At 38.3% G+C, this 24,500-nt stretch overlaps 1 protein-coding gene across 2 annotated transcripts in view; it reads right to left on the bottom strand.

Moving 5' to 3' along the window:
- The window catches only part of DARS1 (aspartyl-tRNA synthetase 1), a 74,019-nt gene that overhangs the window by 10,779 nt on the left and 38,740 nt on the right, over positions 1-24,500 (bottom strand). For both annotated transcript variants that reach the window (XM_089329252.1, XM_089329253.1), the window contains exons 5-12: positions 22,533-22,635; positions 18,201-18,281; positions 17,189-17,248; positions 7,345-7,456; positions 6,449-6,583; positions 3,225-3,372; positions 1,924-2,070; positions 601-643 (exon numbers count right to left, since the gene is read on the bottom strand). In XM_089329252.1, the coding sequence (XP_089185378.1) occupies positions 601-643; positions 1,924-2,070; positions 3,225-3,372; positions 6,449-6,583; positions 7,345-7,456; positions 17,189-17,248; positions 18,201-18,281; positions 22,533-22,635 (829 nt within the window). The remainder of the gene's footprint in view (positions 1-600; positions 644-1,923; positions 2,071-3,224; positions 3,373-6,448; positions 6,584-7,344; positions 7,457-17,188; positions 17,249-18,200; positions 18,282-22,532; positions 22,636-24,500) is intronic.

Below are 24,500 nucleotides of genomic sequence, written 5' to 3'. Positions count from 1 at the left end.
ATGTGAACAGGGTAGACAAACTGGAATTGGATGTGCTGAAACAACATTTTAAAGGTATAAAAAAATCATTACTGTTTGGTTTCAGATTTGCCTTAACCATTTCAAGTGCAACCAGCAGGAGGAGCTCGAGGACTTTTTCAATTCCTTACATTATTCTCAGTTTTTTAAAGACTACCACACCAACTTTACCTTTTATCCTCTTTGGAGTTACACCATTAGAAAATAGGACAGGAAAGTAGCTTTCATATGAGGCAGAAAGGAAACTCACTCATCTTCAAATCTCATGAGATAGCAGGAGTGCTCAGGGAAGTTATATCTAAATAATTTCAAATATTTTTGATATCTTTTTAACTAATCTGACACAAGTATCACTTTGAGACACCTCTTGTATAACTTAGTACAACTACCAAATATTGAGTGAAAGTAAGTAGAGCCCGTCTGAATGTTTTTCTAAGAACTTTTAAAATATTGTCCCTTTGTTTTTTATTTATTCTGGAATCACATTATTTCTCAGATTAGTTCCCCCTGTAACTGTTCTTTAACACCAGGTTACATTTCAAATACAGAAAAAGAAACTCAACATGTACAAAAGAGTCCTACCTTCTCCTTTACCAAACGACCCAACAGTTTTTCATTTGGCGTGCTGAAAAAGAAACATGAATCATGTGTTTGAAGATTAAAGACTTTTAAGTTTAATATGGCAACCCTTCCACTTGAAGTTCTCAAAAGATAAAAAATTTGGCCATAACACATCAGTGTCTATCTCATTCCCTTTTTAAAAGGCAAATACTACTGAAAACCACTTATAAATGTTCCTAGTAAAGTGACTTAGTGCTGAGTAGGTTGTACCCAAATATTTAAAATCATAAATAAAATTTAGCAATTCATTGATTCAGAAATATCATAGATGAAATAATTTCTGACTATTACACATAATTCAAGTTCACTACACCAATCTGGGCTAGTCTAACAGTCTCTCCTTTTTGCTACTCTTTATCAAAGGTTTATAAAGTAAAAATCTGTATTTCTAAGTTTTCAAAATGTGATAGTGTTTATGTAAACATGTTAAATTTCTGCAGCCAAGAGGTAGCCTGTACTTTTTAAGAATGATTTTCAAAATATTTAAGAAAATATTGTCCAACTTAAAATAATTTCAAAACTTACTGTTTGTTTTAAAATGTCATCTATCAATATAGGGGATGCTTAAATGTGTGTTTGGACATACACCGTTTAACAAAAATAAGGGGTTATGAGTGAAATATCTGTTTAAGAATCCTAAAAAATGAGAAAAATCTCCTTTTCTCCTTTTATATAGATATATGATATAGATATATGATATATATGATGACTTAAATATTTTCACTACAAATCCCTGAATGAAATATAACTTGATAGTAATTTTCAATCTTTACTATATTATGTAACTTGTTTCAAAATTATATGTTATATATATGAACTGAATTTAGACTGTACTATATATCAAGTAAAGAACAGTGATTTTTCAGTCTTTTGGAGATACTGACAGTTTTATGCCCTAATCCTGGGTGGAGATGGATTTGGTTTGCTGCTTACTCTTTATAAATAATATCATTGATTAGAAAGTGAACAAACATATTCGATGATAAAAATCACAGGAAAACTCCTGTTTTCTTTCAAGGATTATAAATATGAGGGGGAAAAATGAAAAAATTGTGCTTAGAAACAAAGTTATTGAAACCTACATAAATCAAATTAAACATTTCTATTTCAGAACACTCATTATATAAAGTGGCATCATACTATATACCAAATTAACGGGATTTAAATTTATTAGCTACATAAAAATCATGTACTCTAATCATCTAATAAGGCTACTCTTTCATCTCTTAAGCCTAATTACCAAACTTTAAAAAAAATAAAAAACCAAAACCCACAAAGACAAACCTCAGATCGTCTTCATCTCCCATTTCAACTCCAGCTTCTCTAAGCATAGCCAATGCTTCACAATACTCTAGTCTTAAAGTTGGCTCCAAAAATTTGAATGGCTCACAGGGGAATTGTTTATTCACCATTTGGATTTCAGTCTGGAACCTATTTGTACAATGATTTAGTTAAAATGTGAGATAAATGGTTCCTCCACAAGAGGTCATTGTAGCAATATACTAAATCACTCTCTGAATCAGCATATGCACCATGAAGAATGTTAAAAAATTATTATGAAATGAAATTTAAATATTTAGAATATTTAATGTCGCTTCACAGTCCCATGTTTTTGTAACCACAAGGGCATTAAATGAGTTAAAAATTCCTTTATGGAGACAGTATTGTAGTGCAATGAATTAAGCCCAAATTTGTGATGCCAGCATCATTTATTGGAGTACCAGTTTGAGTCTTGGCTGCTCCATTTCCAAGTCAGCTACCTGCTAATAAGCCTGGAAAGGCAATGAATGATAGCACAAGTACCTGGGCTTCTGCCACCCATGTACGAGACTCAGATGGAGTTCCTGGCTTGTGGCTTTGGCCTGGTGCAGCCTTGGCCATCACAGTCATTTGGGAAGTAAACCAGTGGATGGAAACGTGCACTCTCTCTCTCACACACATTTTTTGTCTCTACCTCTGTCTCTGACACACTCTGCGTTTCAAATAAATTAACCTTTTTTAAAAAATAAAAAATTCTTATCTGAGATTTTATCTCCTAAATCTTTATGATGAACATTTTTAAATTAAAGGCCAGATTTTTTTTTTACCCCATTAGAATCTTGGCAATCTTTTTTAAGATTTTTATTTTATTCATTTCAAAGGGTTACAGAGAGAGAGGTAGCGGCAGAAGAGATCTTCCATCCGCTGGTTCACTCCCCATGTGGCTGCAACAGCCAGAAGTGAGCTGATCTGAAGCCAGGAGTCAGGAGCTTCTTTCAGGTCTCCCACATGGGTGCAGGGGACCAAGGACTTGGGCCATCACCTGCTGCTTTTCCACACCCATCAGCAGGCAACTGGATCACAAGTGGAGCAGCTGGGACTCGTGACATAATCTTATGGGACCATCATTGTAAATTTGAGGCCTTTTCCAAAATGTCCTTCTGAAGCACAGGACTAATTAAATGCATCATCGAACTGGCATACCTACCTGTCGATCAATCAATCAATATCAAACAAAAACTGTTTCAACTTAAGAATTCTTTTGTTTAAAAAGGAACCAAACTGATTTGAAATTAGGTCCATCTAAGATGTAATATGTCTTTTACCTTTCTTGAAGTCCTTTGAATATCTGCACCAAAGTATCAGCAATTTCTTCCATAACTTCATGATAATGGTAATTAAAAGCCATTTCAATGTCCAAACCAACAAATTCAGTAAGATGTCTGTGAGTATTTGAATCTTCAGCTCTGAACACTGTGAAGTTAAATAGCCAATGTTACTTTAAATTTTGGATAAATTGGAATTTAAATACAAAATTCAATTTAGCAGTACTCAAGTGATAGCATTGTAGTGCTGGAAGGACCTCTGACAAACCATCTGTTCAGCATTCTTCTGCATGGCAAGTACATTAAAAACTCCTATAGTCACACAGTAATAGCTGTACCAAATGTAAATTAATAATTGAGGCTCCCGAAAACTGCAAGGGAATTTAAGCTCCTGAGATGTTTTCAATAATTAAAAATAGATTCAATTTTGACCAATACAGTGAGTTCTCAATTTCATTAAAACCTGATTCAACTCCTCCTATACATTACATTTTTTGGTACTCTATTAGTTACCATTGATTAGGGAAAACATATGGTATTAATCTTTTTGGGAACTGTTTTATTTCACTGAGTGTATGTAAAAGAATGAAAATGACATTTTAAGATTTGATGATTGTTTACAGCCCTTGTCTCTACTGTTGCAGAACTGTTTTTTTTCTGCTATTTGTTGAACTCTTTACTTAGTGTAGGGTTAATCTTATGAGGAGAAAGTAAACTGAAAGTTGATCACTGTAAAAATTGAGAGAGAATAAGGGAGGGAGGAAGGAAGAGGTAGGGTGGGCGCATGAGTGGGTAGGAGGGTGGGGTGGGAAGTATCACTATGCTCCTAAATCTGTATATATGAAATGCATGATATTTGTATACCTTAAATAAAATTTTAAAAATTAAAAAAAAAACAAAACCTGACTCAAGCTAAATGAAAATATACAAAGAAGGAACATTACAGATATTCTAGCCATCAGCTTAGTCCAGCTATCATATTCTCACTGCATTTTCTTCCTTTCCAGTTTTCCCGACTCTAGCTCAGCTCAATATTCCTGTAATAGCCGGTTACAATGGTTCATAAATGACTGCTGTTCTAAGATATAAAATGTCAAAAACCTTTATGCTTTCACAATTTCATCCTAACCTATATTTCTCATTTCCTAATAATAACTGATCTTATATTTTTGTTTTTCCCCATTATTTTACTTATCCTGCTTTCTCTGATTAGAATGGCATCTCCATTGTCTGTATATGCTACTGTCTTTAAAGCTCATTTTAATTTGAATTTTTATGGTCACTCTAACAAACTTCATCTTCACCCTCTTTTTACTCTTTTTATACTTACTACATAATTAATACTAATATACTGACTGTACAGCACAACCTGATTATGTCATGAAAATAATTTGATTATTCCTTGTGACTGCTATATGTATACATGTCTTATTCAGTCTCGGGAGCTGAACAATGTTTATTCCCCTTTCACTCAAAAGCATGTTCTGCATATCAACACCATCAATAGTAACCTGGACTGTTGTGAGAACCACAGAATTCTGGAATCCCATATCTACTGGTCAGAATCTGCATTTTAACAAGATCCGTGTTTATTAACATTTGAGAAGTGCCAATTGATTCTTTCTTCACGTACATGCTCTCTAGCACAAGGCTACACAGGCAGCAGACGCTCACTAAGTAACTGGTTAATTAATTATAAAAACGAAGACATTAGTTAACGACCCTGCCAGTTTATTGAAAAGTATTTAATTTTTATTAAGCTATCAAATAATAAAACTCGCTCAGTTTTAAAGAATGAAGTAGGGCTGGCACTGTGGCATAGCAGGTGAGGCCGCCACCTTTGGTGCCAGCATCCCATGTGGACACCAGTTCAAGTCCTAGCTGCTCCACTTCTGATCCAGCTCTCTGCTGTGGCCTGGGAAAGCAGTGGAAGATGGCCTAAGTCCTTGGGCCCCTGCACCCATGTGGCAGACCTAGTAGAAGCTCCTGGCCCCTGCCTTTGGATCAGTGCAGCTCCTACTGTTGTGGCCAATTGGGAGTGAACCATCGGATGGAAGACCCCTCACCCCCCTCCTCCCTCCCTTTCTCTCTCTCTCTCTCTCTCTCCTCTTCTCTCTCTGTGTAACTCTGACTTTCAAATAAATAAATAAATAAATAAATCTTAAAAAAAAAGAATGACGTAAAGCTGTCTTTTTCTTATAATTAGCTTCATAAAAAAACTGCCACATGATTATGTGGATTTTTACTAAATGTATCTTTAAAACCAAGTTAACATAATCTCTTAAATATAAGACATTTGTTAGTAGTTTCTAATGGATTTTAGCATATTACTAAAGTACAAATAATAGTAGGTAAAAAAATTCTGGAATAAAATTGGTAGCAAGAACACAGAGGTACACCACAAACTTTCAACTGTACAAGGCTATAAAAAGACAGTAAGATATAATAATTGAAAGACTGTCCTGTAACATTGATAGGGAGCTGAAAGCATAGGCCAAGCGGCAGCTAATTCTATTCTAGTTGCACTTAAGAATAATAAATAATATACTTCTGCAGGTTGCGGCTTTACCAGCTATGCCAGAGCTCTGGCTTCTCAAAGCATTCATTTTTTTTTTTTTTTTTTTAATTTTTTTGACAGGCAGAGTGGACAGTGAGAGAGAGAGAAAGGTCTTCCTTTGCCATTGGTTCACCCTCCAATGGCCGCCGCGGGCAGCGCGCTGCGGCCGGCGCACCACGCTGATCCGATGGCAAGAGCCAGGTGCTTCTCCTGGTCTCCCATACGGGTGCAGGGCCCAAGAACTTGCGCCATCCTCCACTGCACTCCCGGGCCACAGCAGAGAGCTGGCCTGGAAGAGGGGCAACCGGGACAGAATCCGGCGCCCTGACCGGGACTAGAACCCGGTGTGCTGGTGCCGCAAGGCGGAGGATTAGCCTAGTGAGCCGCGGCACCGGCCAAAAGCACTCATTTTTACAATAAGATACTCCTAAGATAAAAAGTTTCTTCTGCATTCTTCTGTAGGAATATATAATGCTTATGATGCTACCCATTTGAATGATGCCCAGTTACTTAAAGAATTACTGAGGCACATACTGTTGCTTCTGCCTCAAAGTCTTGTTTTTGTTCAGCCTGCATATAAAAGAATTTAATTTTTCAAAATGTCTATTAACTATAACTACTGTGCATTTAATGAATTTGGAAAAAGTCTTTACTGAGAAGATCTTACCTGGTCCAATACAGAAAACCTTCTCAAAATCAGCACAGATGCACATTTGCTTGTACAGCTGTGGGGACTGGGCCAGGTATGCATTATTTTTAAAATATGACACAGTAAACACATTGGCTCCTCCTTCACTGGCAGCTGAAATATAAACATTTATATTATTACAATTAATTGTAAGAATATCAATGCAATACAATGTCTAATAAAGATAGTATAGTTTAAAATTTCTTTTCAGTTTATATTTTTGATCCAAGATCATTCTAAAAACAAAAATGGAAAATCAAGAATTGTAGATAAATCATAGTCTGTCTATCTACGTATGCCTTTATTTATGTGAGTCTACACAATTTATATTTAAGCCAGGTTTACTTCTTTGGACTTACGTGTTTTCATTTTGCTTCAATTTCAAATATATTAAAGCTACTTTGGAGTTGTAAAATTTAAAAAAAAAATAAGGAAAAGAGGCAATGTTCAATTTTGTATTTGTAACTAAATGCCCATCATGTACATTTCTTTAAAGTTAATTAAACAACTCTAAGAATGGGTAAAATGATTTAAAAGATATTCACACAAGAATGAAAATCAATGTGATTTTTCCATTAATAGTATTTAGTTGTTTTTAGACTACAGTTTGTAGAAAACATAACTAGACTACCTGTTCTGAAAGAAACCTATATAATAGAAATAGTTCCTGGCCTAATATGACGAGAATAAGAAGAGTCTTGCTTTGTGTGTTATTGCCTCAGGAGATATATTACTGATGTCGCTGACATGTTGACTGCTGCCATGCAGCAATTAACCTTAAAAGACACTTAGGATTCTCAAATTACAAAAATATAAACAACTTTGGGAAAAGCAAATTCAGTTTTAAAAATCAAGGTGAATATTTTGAAGCATACCTGAAATAATTTTAGGAGTCTGGATTTCCACAAAACCTTTGTTAATTAAAGTTTCTCGGAAGAGATGGCAGATTCCAGATTGGAGACGGAAGACTGCCTGACTAGTTGATGTCTGTAAGAGAATAATACAATCAAATTAGATCAATTTGACACGTTTACTGAGCACTCACTACATGTACCAAACGATGGAAACCTAAAGGTAAGTAAAATTATTCTCGCTGTCAACATGTTAAATGTCTTAACAATGGGGGAGAAGACAAAAAGCACATAAATCTAAGACAAGGCCAAGATGATAAGGCCTGATGGCATGTAATGACTATGTAAGATCATATAAAGCTATTCTTACTACAAATGCTCAGTGAGCAGATGTCTTAATTTCTAAGAACTCCACTAAAGATAGTATTTGTTAACAATTAATGGAACATTGTACTTGTGAATTCTCTTAGTGTGTTTTGCCCCTGCACCCATGTGGGAGACCCAGAAGAAGCTCCTGGCTCCTGACTGGCCCAGCTCTGGCTGTTGTGGCCATTTGGGGAGTGAACCAGCAGATGGAAATCTATCTCTTTGTCTCGGTAACTCTCTCAGATAAATAAATCTTTCTTAAAAAAAAAAAAAAAAAAAAAAAGCAGTCACTGAATACATTTTACTGCCACTTCTCTCTTTTACTTACCTGACTAACTATAACCTTTATTATCACCTATGTATTAATAGAAATTTCACTAATTAAGTATTATAAAGACCATCCTGTGCGCATATTCTTTATTTCCTGACTGCATAAACAAGCACATTAGTATGTAATATTTATTAGGAAAACATATCTATGATATATATATAAGAAAAAGTACTTTTTTCTTACTATTTTTTAAACAGATTTATTTACTTATTTATTTATTTATTTGAAAGAGAGAGAGAGAGACAGTACCTTCCATCCACTGGTTTACTCCCTAAAAGGTCAGTTCACTTCACAAATGACAGCAATGGCCCTGGCTGAAGTTAGGAGTTGGAACTCCATCCCATGTAAGTGCAGGAGTCCAAGGACTTGGGCCATCCCCCATTGCTTTCTAGGCACATTAGCAGGAAGTTTGACCAGAAGTGGAGCAGGTGGAACTAGAACCGGCACCCATGTGGGATGCCAGCACTACAGGCAGAGCTTAACTTGCTCTGTCACAGTGTCAGCATTCATTAGATTCTTTAAGGCTCCTGCTAACTGTTAGAAAACAGGCAACTACTTGATTAGTGATTAGTTACTCAGATTCTAGTAAATCCCAATTTTCCTCAAGCATTTACCTGCTGGAGAATATTCCCAAGTACATTCTGTTTTAAAGGTTTAATCAGAGAATTGCCAAGAGAGTAAAGAATGAGGATGGGGAAAAGAGTTAAGCAAAAAAGAAATATTAAATATAAGATGTTCTTTAAAGTAAATAATGAGGAAGAAAAATAAAGTTTTTCAAAATAAATCCTTAACTATTTTGATTACTTATTATACAAAAAAAATTCTTTACTGAAAAGAGAATTACATTCTTGCTACTGAATTCAGACCAGCTACCTCTGATAATGAGAAGACAAAGTCAGTATTAAGTTTGAGTATCTCTGTAAACCTTTGCCCAGAGGAAAGTAAAAAATTGTCCATCAACCCAGGCTGGGCAGCTGGTCCAGCAGAGGAACAGTGCTCAGCAGATTCTATCACAGTCTGAGATTACCTACTTTTGAGATTATCTTTCAACTTTTATTCCTTCTTCAAAAGACATTATCATTCCTACACTAGAGGGAAACAAAGTAGTTAAAATCTAAGAAAGAGTAAAGGTAGTTTTCCCTCTTTTGGTCAAGTCAAATTATATATAAATATATATAATATTCATATACATTATATATTATACTACATATAATATATAAATATATTATATTAATAACTATACATCATATATTAATATATAATATATATTATATATATTTGACTTGAATATAGAATTTATTCAATAATATATCTAAAGATATATTAGAATATATCTAAAGAATATAGAATATATCGAGGCTGGCGCCACCACACCGGGTTCTTGTCCCAGTTAGGGCGCCGGATTCTGTCCTGGTTGCTCCTCTTCCAGTCCAGCTCTCTGCTGTGGCCGGGGAGTACAGTGGAGGATGGCCCAGGTCCTTGGGCCCTGCACCCGCATGGGAGACCAGGAGAAGCACCTGGCTCCTGGCTTCGGATCAGCGTGGTGCGCTGGCCGCAGTGGCCATTGAGGGGTGAACCAATGCAAAAAAGGAAGACCTTTCTCTCTCTCTCTCACTGTCTCTGCCTGTCAAAAAAAAGAATACAGAATATATCTACAGAATATATCTAAAGAGAAAAACCGTAGTTTTTTAATACCTCGATTTAAATTAAAAAAAAATCATCTGTGAGACAGAGAGCTCCTATCCACCGCTTCACTCCTCAAATGCCTGCAATGGCTTGGATTAGTCTTGGCTGAACCAGAGCCAGGAACCCAATTACTTGGGTCATCACTGCTGCTGTCTGGAGTCTGCAACAGCAGAAAGATGGAGTCAGGCACCGTGACGGCTAGTAGTGAACTGAAGTATTCCAATCTGAAACATGGGTAGTCGTAACGAATGTCTTTAAAAAAAAAAAAAATCTACCAATTTATCTAAAAGGCAGAGTGATAGAGAGCTTCCATTTGCTGGTTCATGACTCCAAATGGATGAAACAGTTGGTGTTGGGCCAGGCTGAAGTCAGGAGCCTTATCTCAAATATGAGTAGCAGGAACTTATGTTCTTGAGCCATCACCCACTGCTTTTCCAGATACATTAAGCAGGGAGATAGATCAGAAATGTACTCCAAGGCCGGCGCCGCGGCTCACTAGGCTAATCCTCCACCTTGCGGTGCCAGCACACCGGGTTCTAGTCCCGGTCGGGGCACCAGATTCTGTCCCGGTTGCCCCTCTTCCAGGCCAGCTCTTTGCTGTGGCCAGGGAGTGCATTGGAGGATGGCCCAAGTGCTTGGGCCCTGCACCCCATGGGAGACCAGGAGAAGTACCTGGCTCCTGCCATCGGATCAGTGCAGTGTGCCGGCTGCAGCACGCCGTCCATGGCGGCCATTGGAGGGTGAACCAACGGCAAAGGAAGACCTTTCTCTCTGTCTCTCTCTCTCACTGTCCACTCTGCCTGTCAAAAAAAAAAAAAAAAAAAAAAAAAAAAAAAAAAAAAAGACAGTATAGTAATTTGAGGTTAAGGCAAAAACTAACAATTTTCCAAATTCACACCCAGATAGTGGAATGTATAACAAAAGAAATACATGTTCAATAAAGTATTTCCCTTCTAACTCTTTCAAGTAAATAAATAAATCTTTAAAAAAAGAGAAAAAAACTATCTCAGTACAAGGACTATTAAACCTTTTCAGAACTGGAGTTCAAGGACTGGGTTTTATTTTTCTAAAAATAATTTTTTTTAAGTACAGAAAAATTTGTTTTCTGCTTTCTGTTAACTGTTGTCTTCTACCTCATGTCTACTGTGACCATCTCTATTATAACATCTACCCCAGGGCCAAACAAAAAGTTGGCATATAATTAATATTTATTTAATGAATGATGAGGAGTATTATTTTTCCATATATAACTGAAGTATTTATTTGACCCAAGACAATTTTCAGATTGAAACATCACAGAAATCAGTATCATCATTAGTATGGTTTATCACTTTAATGTTAAAGAAAGCTTTTTCCTCTTTCATTTATGTATGTTTTTAAAAAATACATTATTTACTTTTTTATATTTGAAAGGCAGAGTTATTGAGAGAGGAGGACAGAGCAAGAGGTCAGTCTTCCATCTGCTGGTTCACTCCCCAAATGGCCACAGGGGCTGGGCCAGGCTGAAGCTAGGAGCTCGGAGTGTCTTCTGGGATTCCAACGTGGGTGCAGGGGCTCAAGGACTTAGGCCATCTTCTGCTGCTTCCCTAGGTGCATTAGCATAGAACTGGATAGGAAGTGGAACAGCTGGGTCTTGAACCAGCACCCATATGGGATGCCAACATCACAGGCGGAGGCTTAACCTGCTATGCCACAATGCTAGCCCCTCATTTATGTATCTTTTTTTTTTTTTTAAGATTTATTTTATTTATTTGAAAGACAGAGTTACAGAGAGAGAGAGGTCTTCCATCTGCTGGTTCATCCCCAGATGGCTGCAACAGCCAGAGCTGTGCCAATCCAAAGCCAGAAGCCAGGAGCTTCTTTCGGGTCTCCCATGCGGGTGGCAGGGGCCCAAGGACTTGGGCTGTCTACTACTGCTATCCTAGGCCATAGCAGAGAGCTGGATCAGAAGGCGAGCAGCAGGGACCAGAACCGGTGCCCATATGGGGTGCCAGTGCTTCAGGCCAGGGCTTTCACCCACTGCGCTGGCCCCTCATTTATGTATCTTAAGGGAAAGGTAAGTAGTAATTGGAAGTTAGTAGGGGCTGAGCACCCCAATATGAAAATAAGAAAACTAAAATGTTCTAAAATCTAAGCTTCTTAACTACTGACACCATAAATGAAAAATTATAAATCATGAAACTTTGTTTCATGTACCAAATTACATATGAAACATAATGAATTTTGTGCTTTAGATTTGGGTCTCACCCCTAAGATATCTCATTATATATATATGTAAATATTCCAAAAATCCTCCCTCCACTCCAAATCCAAAATATGAAACACTTCTGGTCTCATGCATTCACAATAAGGCATATTCTACCTGTCATAGAAAAGAAGGTAGAAAGACATTGATAAAATGATATCTGGTTTAATTTTCCAGGGAAGTACTGTAAAAAAAATCAGAATGATATAGAATTTTGGTCAAGCAAAAGTAATCTCTGTGAGAAATAATCTGAACTGCTTGCAATTTTTATTATATTACTGTAATGAGGCATTTCCAGCAGTATCAAGGTTAACTCTGTGCCAAGACATTCTAATGTAAGACAAAAATGCTAGTAGATCAAATATGTTTTTCCCATGGATAGACCTTGTAATATACACTGCAGTGCTAAGCATTCCCAAAAGATTATCCTGCTTGGTATGTTGGTCCTAAGGTCAACAGTTACAGCATCCCCCAGGATACCTCCCCTGTCTATTTCAGACTATCCAGATCTAGTCACAGAACTCCTACAGCTGTGGTGAATACACCCATATGATTTTCACTGCAGTCCAAAGTTCCCAATATTCTATCTGCTGCTGACATAAAGCAGCCTTCTGCTATAATTTTTGTCATAATGGTTTCAGGAAAGGATGGGAAATGGGCTTATTTCCCATCAGTTAGCAGAGGCTGCAATGAATGCTGTGTGGCTACTCTAAACTCATCAGAAACTAGTATGTAGTATGTTGTGACTGACTGGGGGATATTCGCTGTGGATGCTGGGGATAAACAGCTCATGTACTTGCCTTGACTTAAAGGATTAACAGTTTGTAAAGGAGAAAAGGCGGCTGGGGAGAGGGTAGATGAAGACAAAGATGACACATTTCAAATCAGAAGATCCATATAGTAAGAAACTATAACCATAAAGTCATATGCATTCATTAATCCCCAGACTCAAACTGAGGTTCATTATTGAGCAGTAATACACATACTCTTTTTCCCAGAATATACCTGATCATACAGAATGTGCTACACAAATACATAGTCTGAGTGTACCTCAAAATGTATATAGACAAATGGAATTAAAAGGTAAGTTTATTTTGGTACAAAAAATTTCAAATTCTATGCATAGTTTTTTTTTAATAATATACATTTTCCACGAACTTTTTGAAGATCCCTATTATGGGCTATTGCTGGTACTGTGGTTCAAGTGGTAGCATTAAGGGTAATGTGGTATACTGGTCAAGAAAGGGAACTTGGGGTATCCTATAATAGGATCGTTTAAGGGTAAGATTGCTTCTTTTTTCTTTTTTTTTTTAAGATTTACTTATTTATTTGAAAGGCAGAGTTACAGAGAAAGGAGGGACAGAGAGAGACAGAGAGGTCTTCCATCTGCTGGTTTACTTTCCTAATGGCTGCAACAGCCCAAGCTAAGCAGATTTGAATCCAGGAGCCTGAAGCTTCTTCTGGGTCTCCCACGTGGGTGCAGGGGCCCAAGGACTTGGGCCATCTTCCACTGCTTTCCCAGGCACATTAGCAGGGAGGTGGATTGGAAGTGGAGCAGCTGGAATTCAAATCAGTGCCCATATGGGATGCTTTTAAGTTCTGAATTACCTATTCCCTTTGCCAATACAAAGATAAAAAAGAGCTAAAATGATACTTGTAAAATGCCTGAATTTTGGGGCAAGCATTGTGGTGCTGCTTGGGATGCCTGCAACCTACACTGGAGGGCCAGTTAAGAGTCCTGGCTACTCTGCTTCCATTCCAGATTCCTGGTAATGCACCAGGGAAGCAGATGATGGCTCAATTACTTTAGTTCCTGCCACCCACATGACATACCTGGATGGAGTTCAAGGCTCCTGGCTACTGTATGGCCCAACCCCCGTTGTTGTGGGCATTTTGGGGAGTGAACCAGCAGATGTAAGATCTATTCCTCTGTCACTCTGCCTTTCAAATAAATAAATAAATGAACAAATCTTTACAATAAAATCCCTAAATTTTTAATATGATCTAGTGAGTGCTGTGTACAAAAAGAAAAAAATAGCACAAGATACGAACATTTGAATTCAGGTTTTTCCAGCAATGAGAATTTCCTTAACATTTTAACATTCTTAAAATCCAGGAGACAAGGCCGGCGCTGCGGCTCACTAGGCTAATCCTCCGCCTGTGGCACCAGTACTCAGGGTTCTAGTCCCAGTTGGGGCACCTTGGGGTGCCGGTTCTATCCTGGTTGCTCCACTTCCAGTCCAGCTCTCTGCCGTGGCCTGGGAAGGCAGTGGAGGATGGCCCAAGTGCTTGGGCCCTGCACCCGCATGGGAGACCAGGTGGAAGCACCAGGCTCTTGGCTTCGGACTGGTGCAGCATGCCGGCCGTAGCTGCCATTTGGGGGGTGAACCAACCAAAGGATGGAAGACCTCTCTCTTGGATCGGCGCCAGCCACAACGCGCTGTAGCGGCCACTTGGGGAGTGAACCAATGGAAAAAGGAAGACCTTTCTCTCTAACTCTGCCTGTCAAAAAAAAAAAAAAAAAAAAAAAAAAAGCAAGCCAGGAGACAGTATTTTTTTTTTATCAGAACACCTGCCTAGAATAGTTTATGGAAAAAGTAATTTATTACATGAAAAACAGCGTTAGGTTGCTCTAGAACAAACATGGAAAGATATCTTGGAATGTTTCATAAAAGAATAGTGGGGCCAGCACTGTGCATCCCATATAGGCTCTGGTTCAAGTTCCAGCTGCTCCACTTCTGATCTAGCTCCCTACTAATGGGCCTGGGAAAGCAACGGAGGAAGGCCCAAATTCTTGGGCCCCTGCATCCACATAGAAGACTAGGAAGAAGGTGCTGGCTCCTGGCTTCAGTCTAGCTCAGTCTTGGCTGTTGTGGCCATTTGGGGAGCGAACCAGCAAATGGAAGATCTCTCTCTCTCTCTCTCGCTGTCTCTCCCTCTCTCTAACTATGTCTTTCAAATAAGCAAAATAAATCTTAAAAAAAAGAGAGAAGAGAAAAGCATCTTTTTCTTTTATTGGCAACTTCTCCAACCCTTGACTTCACCAAGAATCTATAGAAGAGTTGGTTTTAGATAACAGTATAGACAGAAAGTAAGAGCTTAAAGATTTAAAGCTATTAATATATACAATGTTTCCCAAAATGTAAAGTCAAAGTAGAGGTTAAAAATGTGAAAGCTTGAAATGACCAAATAATATGAATGACATTTTCTGAGTGGTACAGGGCAAAGCAAAGGACACTGGATTCTTGTAACATGTTAGGCTATGTGGGCCCAGAATACCAGACCCTTCTTCAGTGGTTTTTAACTTGAGAGGCAGGGAAGGGGAGAGGGGCAGAGGGGGGGAGGGAAAAGGAGAAGGAAGAGGAGAGAAGGAAAGAGGGAGAGAGAGGGAGAGAAACGGGGAGAGGGAGAGAAACGGGAGAAACGGGGAGAGGAAGAGGGAAGAGGGAAGAGGGAGGAGGGAGGAGGGAGGAGGGAGGAGGGAGAGGAAGGAATGGCAAGAAACAACAAACAGTGCTTCCATCCACTGGTTCAGGAGCTGAAGGCAGGAACCAAACTTGGGAATTCTGATGTGGGACATAGGTGTCTTAAATGCTAAGCTACATCTGCTCTTCCTCCAGCTTTTTTAAAAGGCATCTGTTTTATCATTAAAGCTCCTATTTTCCTTTTTTTAAAAATATTTATTTTATTTGAAAGGCAGTTATAGGGAGGCCGAGTGAGTGAGTGAGAGAGAGAGAGAGAGGTCTTCCATCTGCTGGTTCACTCTCCAGATGGTTGCAATGCCTGAAGCTGTGCAGATCCAAAGATAGGAGCTTCCTCCAGGTTTCCCACACAGATGCAGGGGCCCAAGGACTTGGGCCATCTTCCACTGCTTTCCCAGGCCACAGCAGAGCTGGATCAGAAGTGGAGCAGCCAGGACTTAAACCGGTGCCCGTATGGGATGCCGGCACTGCAGGCGGCAGCTTTACCCACTACGCAATAGTGTCAGCCCCAAAGCTCCCATTTTTCAACAGTGGCAATGAATTTAACAAAACAAAACAGCAAAAACCCAGGGCCAAAACAGAGGCACAAACCAGTAACAACTCTTGTGAACAGCATGGTCATGTATAATATGATGCTTAACTCCTGTGGCCGAAATATATGAAAAACCTGAGGTTTCTAGTAGTATCAAGGGGACTTCTGATTACTGTTCACTTTTCTATAAATTAAAATGAAGAGGGTATAAGCAGACAAAAAGCAAATAAGTAGTAATATCACATGAGTGCACAATAAGGGTAGGCTCATGTGACTGTGAAGAGTTTGAAAGAACTCTAAAGGTGACAAAGAATTTGAGCTTTAGGTAGAATATTTAAGTAAGGAGGAAGATGTGGTCAAAACATTAAGAAAGATAATGGTTTTACCACGATGATGAAACCACTGAACTCTTTCACTTGCAACCAAATCAGAAAGGGAAACAGAAACGGAAAACCCCTAAGACTCCAGTTTAAGCCATCAGGGTGAACTATTTTTTCATTCATTCTATACTCAGTTCAAATTCAAAGGAATAAGCTATTAATTACTTATCTCTACCTGGTCTTTCTAAAATGTGAACATAATTTCTTTCACAATTTTGCAGTGATTTTAGTGGTTATGTTTCAACTTGCTATCTAACTTGTACAAAACAGGTATCACCTGGAAGCAAGTCTATTTATTGGCTTTAAGCTCATTTGGGATTCGGAAACAAATTGAGTCAATATCCCATAAAATGGTATCTGACCCTGCTGCCTGTAGTTAAAAAAAAGAAAAATTTATTTATCTATCTGAAAGGCATAGCAACAGAAATACAGAGAATTTTCATCTGCTGACTGACTTCCCAAATGACTACAAAATGCAGGGTTGGGCCAAACCCAAGCCAGGAGGTAGTAACTCCATCTGGATTTCCCTCAAGGGTGGCAGGGGCCTAAGTACTTTGGCCATCCACCACCTGCTGCCTTCTCAGCTACATTAGTAGGAACTGGATCAGAATAGGAGCAGCCAGGACTTGAACTGGCACTCTCATATTGGAGTGCCTGCAGTTCTTTTTAGGGGAAGGGTCAATGAGAAAGGTAAACTGTTTCCTGTATTATCATACTTACATAATTAAGTATTATCATACATAAGCAAATACAACTTAGTTCTAAATGCTTGGGACAGGTATGGTATTCCCGTCCATCTCAACTTTGGTAATAATCAGGTCACTTAAAAAAATAAATGAGGCATACCCTAAGATCAATGACTCTGTTGTCTAGTCTTGTATCTTGGTTAACAGTAGCTCTTCCCTCCTAAAAAAAAAAAAAAGACGAAAAAACAGATTTTACTAATTTTTTGAAGAACACAAAAAACATGTTTAGGAGCTATATTTATTTTTAAGTGAGAATGGATATGTGCATGTTAATTTTATGCCTCAAAATCAGGGATCCAAAATAATGGTTAAAACAACTGAAATGAGAGAAAAGTTAATGTTAGAGAGAGAGGGGGAAGGGGGAAGTGGAGAAATGAGAATGAATAGATAGATGCTAAAGCTTTTTTTCCCCCTCTTTCCCTCCTCCAGCTCCAAAAGCCTTGCCTCACTATTGAGACAACAGAAGAATTAACAACCTGTACCTTCATTGATTCCCGGATTTACTTGCTAGTCCTAAATTCAAGGAACAGACAAAAACTGACATAAAGTAGTAGTTCTCAAAGTGATTTCTTTTGGGGAGTCCATGAAGTTAAACTTCTTTTTCCATAAAAATGCTTTTTCACTCATTTTTCATGAGTATAGTGAGTTTTCCAAAGACTACATGATGTGTACTATCATAACAAAATAAATGTAGAGGCAATATGAGAATCAAGTTGTCTTTCACTAATTCCAATGTGATCAAAATTTATAGATGTATACCAAAATTTCACTGTTGATATAAAATTATTTTTTGTTTTGGAAAAGTTATTTTTCATAAAATGTTTTTGTTATTTATATAATATATACACATAATACATTTACATTACTATTTTAAAACTTGCTTTAAGTTCTAATACTGTAAGTGTTGATAGATAACAAAAATAAAAGCTTTTAGAGTCTTCACTTATTTTTAAGACCAAAAAGTTTGAGATTTGCTGATGTAAGAGCAAATATAAATAAAAATAGATTTCAAATCAATTTACCATCACCCTTAATACAAAAGTAGGGCACCAGGTTTTCAGTGTTTTACAGACTAAACACACAGAGGAAGCACAATACTTTGTAATTTTTACCTCTTCTCCTTCTATCTCAGGCCGAATGGCATCATCCAGCTGCAGGGGCAGGCGGGGTTCAGCCAAACTGATCACATAAATCTGAAAGTGAGAGATTGCCAAAAATAACAGGAAGCACAAAAAAACTGGTATCTTTTGGTTAAAACAATAATCTACCACTGACTTAACATGATGTAGTGTTTGCATACATCTTTAACTGAAACTACCTGCTGAAATAAAAAAAGTGAAGAATATTTTTCACCTATAAAATGTGGATAATAATGTTTCTTGCCTTATTCTATGGGTTGCTAGGCCAACAAACACTTAGTAAACCCTAAGATGCATATCATTGTAATAAGTAAGTAATGACTGGAATACATGGGACTGAGCCTAAGGCCTAGCTTTATCATAAAAAAGCTCCATCTCAGGGCTTCAATTAAAAGGAGGTCTACTGAAAGAATAAAACAGAGTAAGGGATGTGAAAACAGTTTACTCACAGGATGGGTTTATTAACATATGAGTTGTTACTGCTGTTAACAGCACTGGGTCAGTGCTTACACTAGGTCCAAATTCGTCCATCTGTTAAAACTCCTCTTCCTTCTTTCGTTCATTTTTTTCCCCAATTATCCCTTCATTGCCTCCTCTCATCAAATACATTACATCTGATTATTTGCTGCTGTTCTAATTGGGAGCTGCCTTAAAGGATGTTCCTTTATGGGTTATGTTGCTAAATTTCCCTCAATATCCACTAATACCAATTTCACATTTTAGTGATAAAAAGCAATTTGGTCATAAAAACTCCGCTAGGGTTTTTTGGCTACCACTAAAAAACATATTACCATATTACTTAGCCCTGACTACACCTGGAAAATCTGCTAAAGCACAAAAGGGAAACAGATATTATTTAGTTAATTCAGGAAAAGAAAATTACACCCTTACGAGTTTGCAGATCATATTTAGCATTCAGCTCAGACACTTCAAGAAAAAAATGTCAGAAGGATACTTCAGTCCCCCTTTAGTAAAATAAAATTATTTATCACCATTCTCTTCACACAAAGTGTAGGGTTCACCTTTGATGAATTAACAGGAAAACTTGACCTCCAATCCCAAGTTGGAGAACACAAGGCATCTTCCACTTTGACAAGTGGAAATTGATGTCCTTCACTAGGTTGTATTTTGATTCCCAGAACCACACATCATGCTTGGCACAATGTATATACATTCAGCAATTGCTGACTGAAAGTCATTGCTTTTTATAAAATCCTATTTAATAAATAACACTTTATGTTTTGTGGCAAAATTTGCAAGCTCCTTATTCTTTATTATTAAGGTTGTCTTGCATTCTAGATAGTATCTTTAAAGGCTTTGTTAATAACACATTTTAACAGACACATAGAAAGTATACATATTTATGGAAGAGCATGTAATATTTCAATGTATGTATACAATGTGTAATATATATTTAGGGTAAACAGATCTATCTCCACAAGCACTGACCATTCCTTTACAGCATACACATCCAAAATCCCATCTTCAAATTCTTTTTAAATACAGAAATGTAATACATTAACATTATCTATGGTCACTATGGAACAGAACCCCAGAAAGTCTTATTTTTACCTAACCATAACTTAGTGCCCATTAACCTTTTCCTTTCGTTTCCTCCCCTTCCCCAGCCTGTTAACCACTATTATGCTTTTAACTCCTAAGAAATCACATTTGTTTTAGACTCCACATATGAGTGATATGACATGATACCTGTCTTTCTGTGCTTAGCTTATTTCACTTAATATAATGACCTCCAGTTCCATCCTTCCTGTTGTAAATGACAAGATTTCATCTCTTTTTCTTTTTTATGGCAGAATACCTTAAAATTGCATTTCCTTGCCCTAGTCAAAACATTTTATTAAAGCATTATAAGATTATAAGAAAGATGAGGCATGCTATGTTTCTTGGCCAGTGTATGTGGACATCTTAATTAAAAAATTATTTATTAGGGTTGGCATTGTGCTATAGCAGGTAAAACTGCTGCTTGTGATGCAGGCATCCTATATGGGCGCGGGTTCAAGTTCCGGCTGCTCCACTTCCAATCCAGCTCCCTGCTAATGGCCTGGAAAAAGCAGCAGAGGATGGCCCAATCTTGGGCCCCTGCTACCCTCCTGTGGAGTTCCACATTCCAGGCTTCAGCCTGGTGCACCTCTGGCAGTTGCAGCCATTTAGGGAGTAAGCCAACAGATGGAAGACCTCTCCCTCTGTCTTTCCCTCTCTGTACCTCTGCCTTTCAAGTAAATAAACTTTTATTTGTGTGTGTGTGTGAGAAGGAAAGAGAGAGCGCGAGAGAGAAATAGACAGAAAAAGACAGAGAGAGAGAGAGAGAGCGAGCGAGAGAGCACATCCAGTAGTTCACTCTCCAAATCTGTGCAATGTTTCAGGCTGGGTGAGGGCTGAAAGCAGAGCCAGGGGGGCCGGCGCTGTGGCTCACTTGGTTAATCCTCCATCTGCAGTGCTGGCATCCCATATGGGCGCTGGGTTCTAGTCCCAGTTGCTCCTCTTCCGGTCCAGCTCTCTGCTGTGGCCCGGGAGGGCAGTGGAGGATGGCCCAAGTGCTTGGGTGCCTGCACCCACATGGGAGACCAGGAAGAAGCACCTAGTTCCTAGCTTCGGATTGGCATAGCGCTGGCTGTAGTGGCTACTTTGGGAGTGAACCAATGGAAGGAAGAGCTTTATCTCTGTCTCTCTCTCTCACCGTCTATAACTCTACCTGTCAAATAATTAAAAAAAAAGAAAAGAAAAAAAAAAAAGGACAGAAAGAAAGAAAGAAAGAAAGTAAGCAAGCAGAGCCAGGAACTCAATTCGGGTCTCCCATGTTAGTGGCAAAGACCTAATCAACTTAAGCTGTCACTGCTGCTCCCCAAAGTCTGCATTAGCAGAAAGCTGGAGTCAGCAGCCACAGCAGGGTATCTAAACCAGGTATTCCAATATGGGATGCAGTCATCTTAACTGTTATGCTAACCACTAGTCTAAACATGCACCTCTGGACTTTCTGTAACAATCAGTTCAGTTAAATACCACCATACACTCAAATTACGGAGTACATATGGTGCCATGTCTCTGAATCTGTCTGCCTGTCAGACTGTTTGTCTCTCTTACATATGCTCATGTACACACATACTTCCACAGGAGTGGAGGTGGGGGTTAAGAAGAAACCAGTCCAGTTTGTCTTTTTTTTTTTTTTGGGCAGTAGAGTTAGACAGTGAAAGAGAGAGAGAGACAGAGAGAAAGGTCTTCCTTTTTTCCGTTGGTTCACCTCCCAAGTGGCCACTACGGCCGGCGCACTGCACCAATCCAAAGCCAGGAGCCAGGTGCTTCCTCCTGGTCTCCCATGCAGGTGCAGGATCCAAGGACCTGGGCTATTCTCCACTGCACTCCCAGGCCACAGCAGAGAGCTGGAGTGGAAGAGGAGCAACTGGGACAGAATCCGGCGCCCCAACCGGGACTAGAACCTGGGGTGCAAGCGCCGCAGGCGGAGGATTAGCCTAGTGAGCCGCGGCGCCGGCCTACCAGTTTGTCTTAAAGACTATTCCTTAAGAGAAATTTAATGATTCATGTTATAGACACAATCTAGATCTAAATCTGAGCCACAGGTTCAACACTGTGGGGTTACTTCAATAGTACTAAATATGCATGTATTTACACATGGTACTTTCTTTTCAGTGACAATGAACACTCGTATTTGTATGCCTGAAGAAAAAAAAACTGATGAAGGATCAATAAGTCTTATACTCTCTCTTTTGACGACTCTATGCCATAAAAATCACAGAACTATAATGAAATATAATTATTAAGAATCATTAATAAACCTTCAAAAGGTTATTACCGCAGAAGAAAATTCATGAGGTAGGTTCCTAATATTGAATAAGCTTTTTAGATGTGGTCTATACTTTTTCCTACATGACTGTGGTAGACTGTGTAAAAAGAGCTGCAATAATTCCTCCTGCAAAGATGTTCCTTTGCAATGATATTCCCTGTCTTCCCACCAAGAGCTGGAATCAATTTTTCCATCCCATAAATCTGTTTTTCCATGTGACTTTGACAAATGGAATATTCAGCACACATTAAATAAAAAGAAGCTTGAAAAATGTATGTGTACTAGTGCTGCTGTCTCTCTCCCCTGGGAACCCTCATGGTACCATATAGTCAATGCCACAGGAGCAGATCTGATTCAGGAATCAACTTATAAATCTCAATATTTTACATCAACTCTAATTAACAGCACATGGATTTGACATGAAAAGTTTTAAAAACTACTCAAATCTATTTCTACACATACTTTTATATTCTGAAAAGAGTTACCTTCTGAACATGTAACTCAACATCTTGTTGTGTACAGCTTCCAATTTTCTGATTCACTTTTCTCACAACGCCTTCCACATCTACGATGCTCTCTTTGTTGATGCTGTCAAAAGAAGAAATTCCCTACTTTAATCATCTCATCAGAGGTGTCAGAATTCATTTGGTGTTTCAGCAGTAAAGCTGAATATATTAAATTCTTTTAATACAGTAAGCCACTTGAGATAAAACCGGTTTATTTAACCTACTTATAATAAGCTATTATGCAGCACACTTTGTGAGATTTTTTGAAGAGATATTTTTTATGCCATAATTTAGTTATCATTTATACAATATTCTGGACACAAAAGCCAATCAGACCAGTACTGGACTGTGAAAAGTAGTAAAATAAATAAATAAATTAATTTAAAAAATGGGGTTGACACTGTGGTGCAGTGGGTTAATCCTCTGCTTATGGCACCAGCACCTCATATGGGCACCAATTCTAGTCCTGGCTGCTCCACTTCTGATCCAGACCTATGCTATGGTCTGGGAAAGCAGTGGAAGATGGCCCCTGCACCCACATGGGAGAACTGGAGGAAGCTCCTGGCTTCGGATCAATCCAGCTGCAGCTGTTGTGGCCGTTGGGGAGTGAACTAGAAGATGGAAGACCTCTCTGTCTCTCCCCCTCACTGTCTTTAACTTGACCTCTCAAATAAATAAAATCTTAAACAAACAAAAAAAAAACTCTTTCAATTATTTATTAAAGAACATTTCCATTGCTATATTTGAGATTCACTAAGATCAGCATTTCTTATAACAAACAATGCTTTTAATAAATGCAATTACTGATACAAAATGGAATTAAACAATACAAGAACATTGACTGAAAAGATTTCAAGGTAATAAGAGGACATAAGAGTATTATTTTGCAATTAAATTTGCATTACCTATAGTTTGAGAATACTTTGTCACTGATTTTTTTTAAGATTTATTTATTTATTTGAAAAGCAGAGTTACAGAGGCTGAGGCAGAGAGAGAGAGAGAGAGGTCTTCCATCCGCTGATACACTCTCCAAATGGCCCCAATGGCCAGAGCTGGGCTGATCCAAACTTAGGAGCCAGAAGCTTCTTCCAGGTCTCCCATATAGGTGCACAGGTCCAAGGACTTGGGCCATCTTCTGCTTTCCCAGGCCATAGCAGAAAGCTGGATTGGAAGTGGAGCAGCCGGGACTCAAACAGGCGCCAATATGGGATACCAGCACTGCAAGTGGCAGCTTTACCCACTATGCCACAGCGTTGGCCCCTTTGTCATTGATTTATAACAGCCTCCCAGACTGTGTACTCTCAAAGAATGCATATATGATCCTTAATGCATGATAAATGTAAAACAAATGGCTATCTGGGGCAGCTTATTCTATAAAAAACTTAAATTCTGAATACTGGATCCTCAAATTCTGAAATATAAAACATATGAAGTAGCTTATTAAACACAATTATTTTATCTCTAGTACACAACCAAGGAAGAAAAGATATTTTCCAAAATGGTGATCTCATACAAAATTCACCAGTTTTATGTAGCTTTATATTGATAGAATGTCACAAAATATTTGGTGAAAAGGACAAGATTTAACTTTCATGGAAGGTTCTATTCATTCTGATGAGGAACAGGATCCTTAGTCATTGTGGTACTCTCAGGCATTTCAGAAACTCAACTTATTTTACACCAGGAACACCACCACAATCCTATACAATGAATTTGTTCTAGGTTGGAAAGGGATTAAAACAAAGAGCTGAAGAGTTGTGAAGTAAGAACCTGTTACATTGCCTAGAATTCTGCATTTTTGTTACCAATTACCTTTTTTAAAAAATCAGTAGTACACATCTTTTTTTTAAAGATTTATTTATTTATTTGAGAGGTAGAGTTATAGATAAAAAGAAGAGACAGAGAAAGACATCTTCCATCTGCTGCATCACTCCCCAAATGGCCACA

The sequence above is a fragment of the Oryctolagus cuniculus genome, chromosome 3 (genome assembly GCF_051225735.1).
Source record: "Oryctolagus cuniculus isolate XC-2025 breed Fujian yellow rabbit chromosome 3, ASM5122573v1, whole genome shotgun sequence".
Lineage (NCBI taxonomy): Eukaryota > Metazoa > Chordata > Mammalia > Lagomorpha > Leporidae > Oryctolagus > Oryctolagus cuniculus.
Note: the sequence above shows the minus strand (reverse complement) of the source record. Positions and strands in the feature narration are given on the sequence as shown.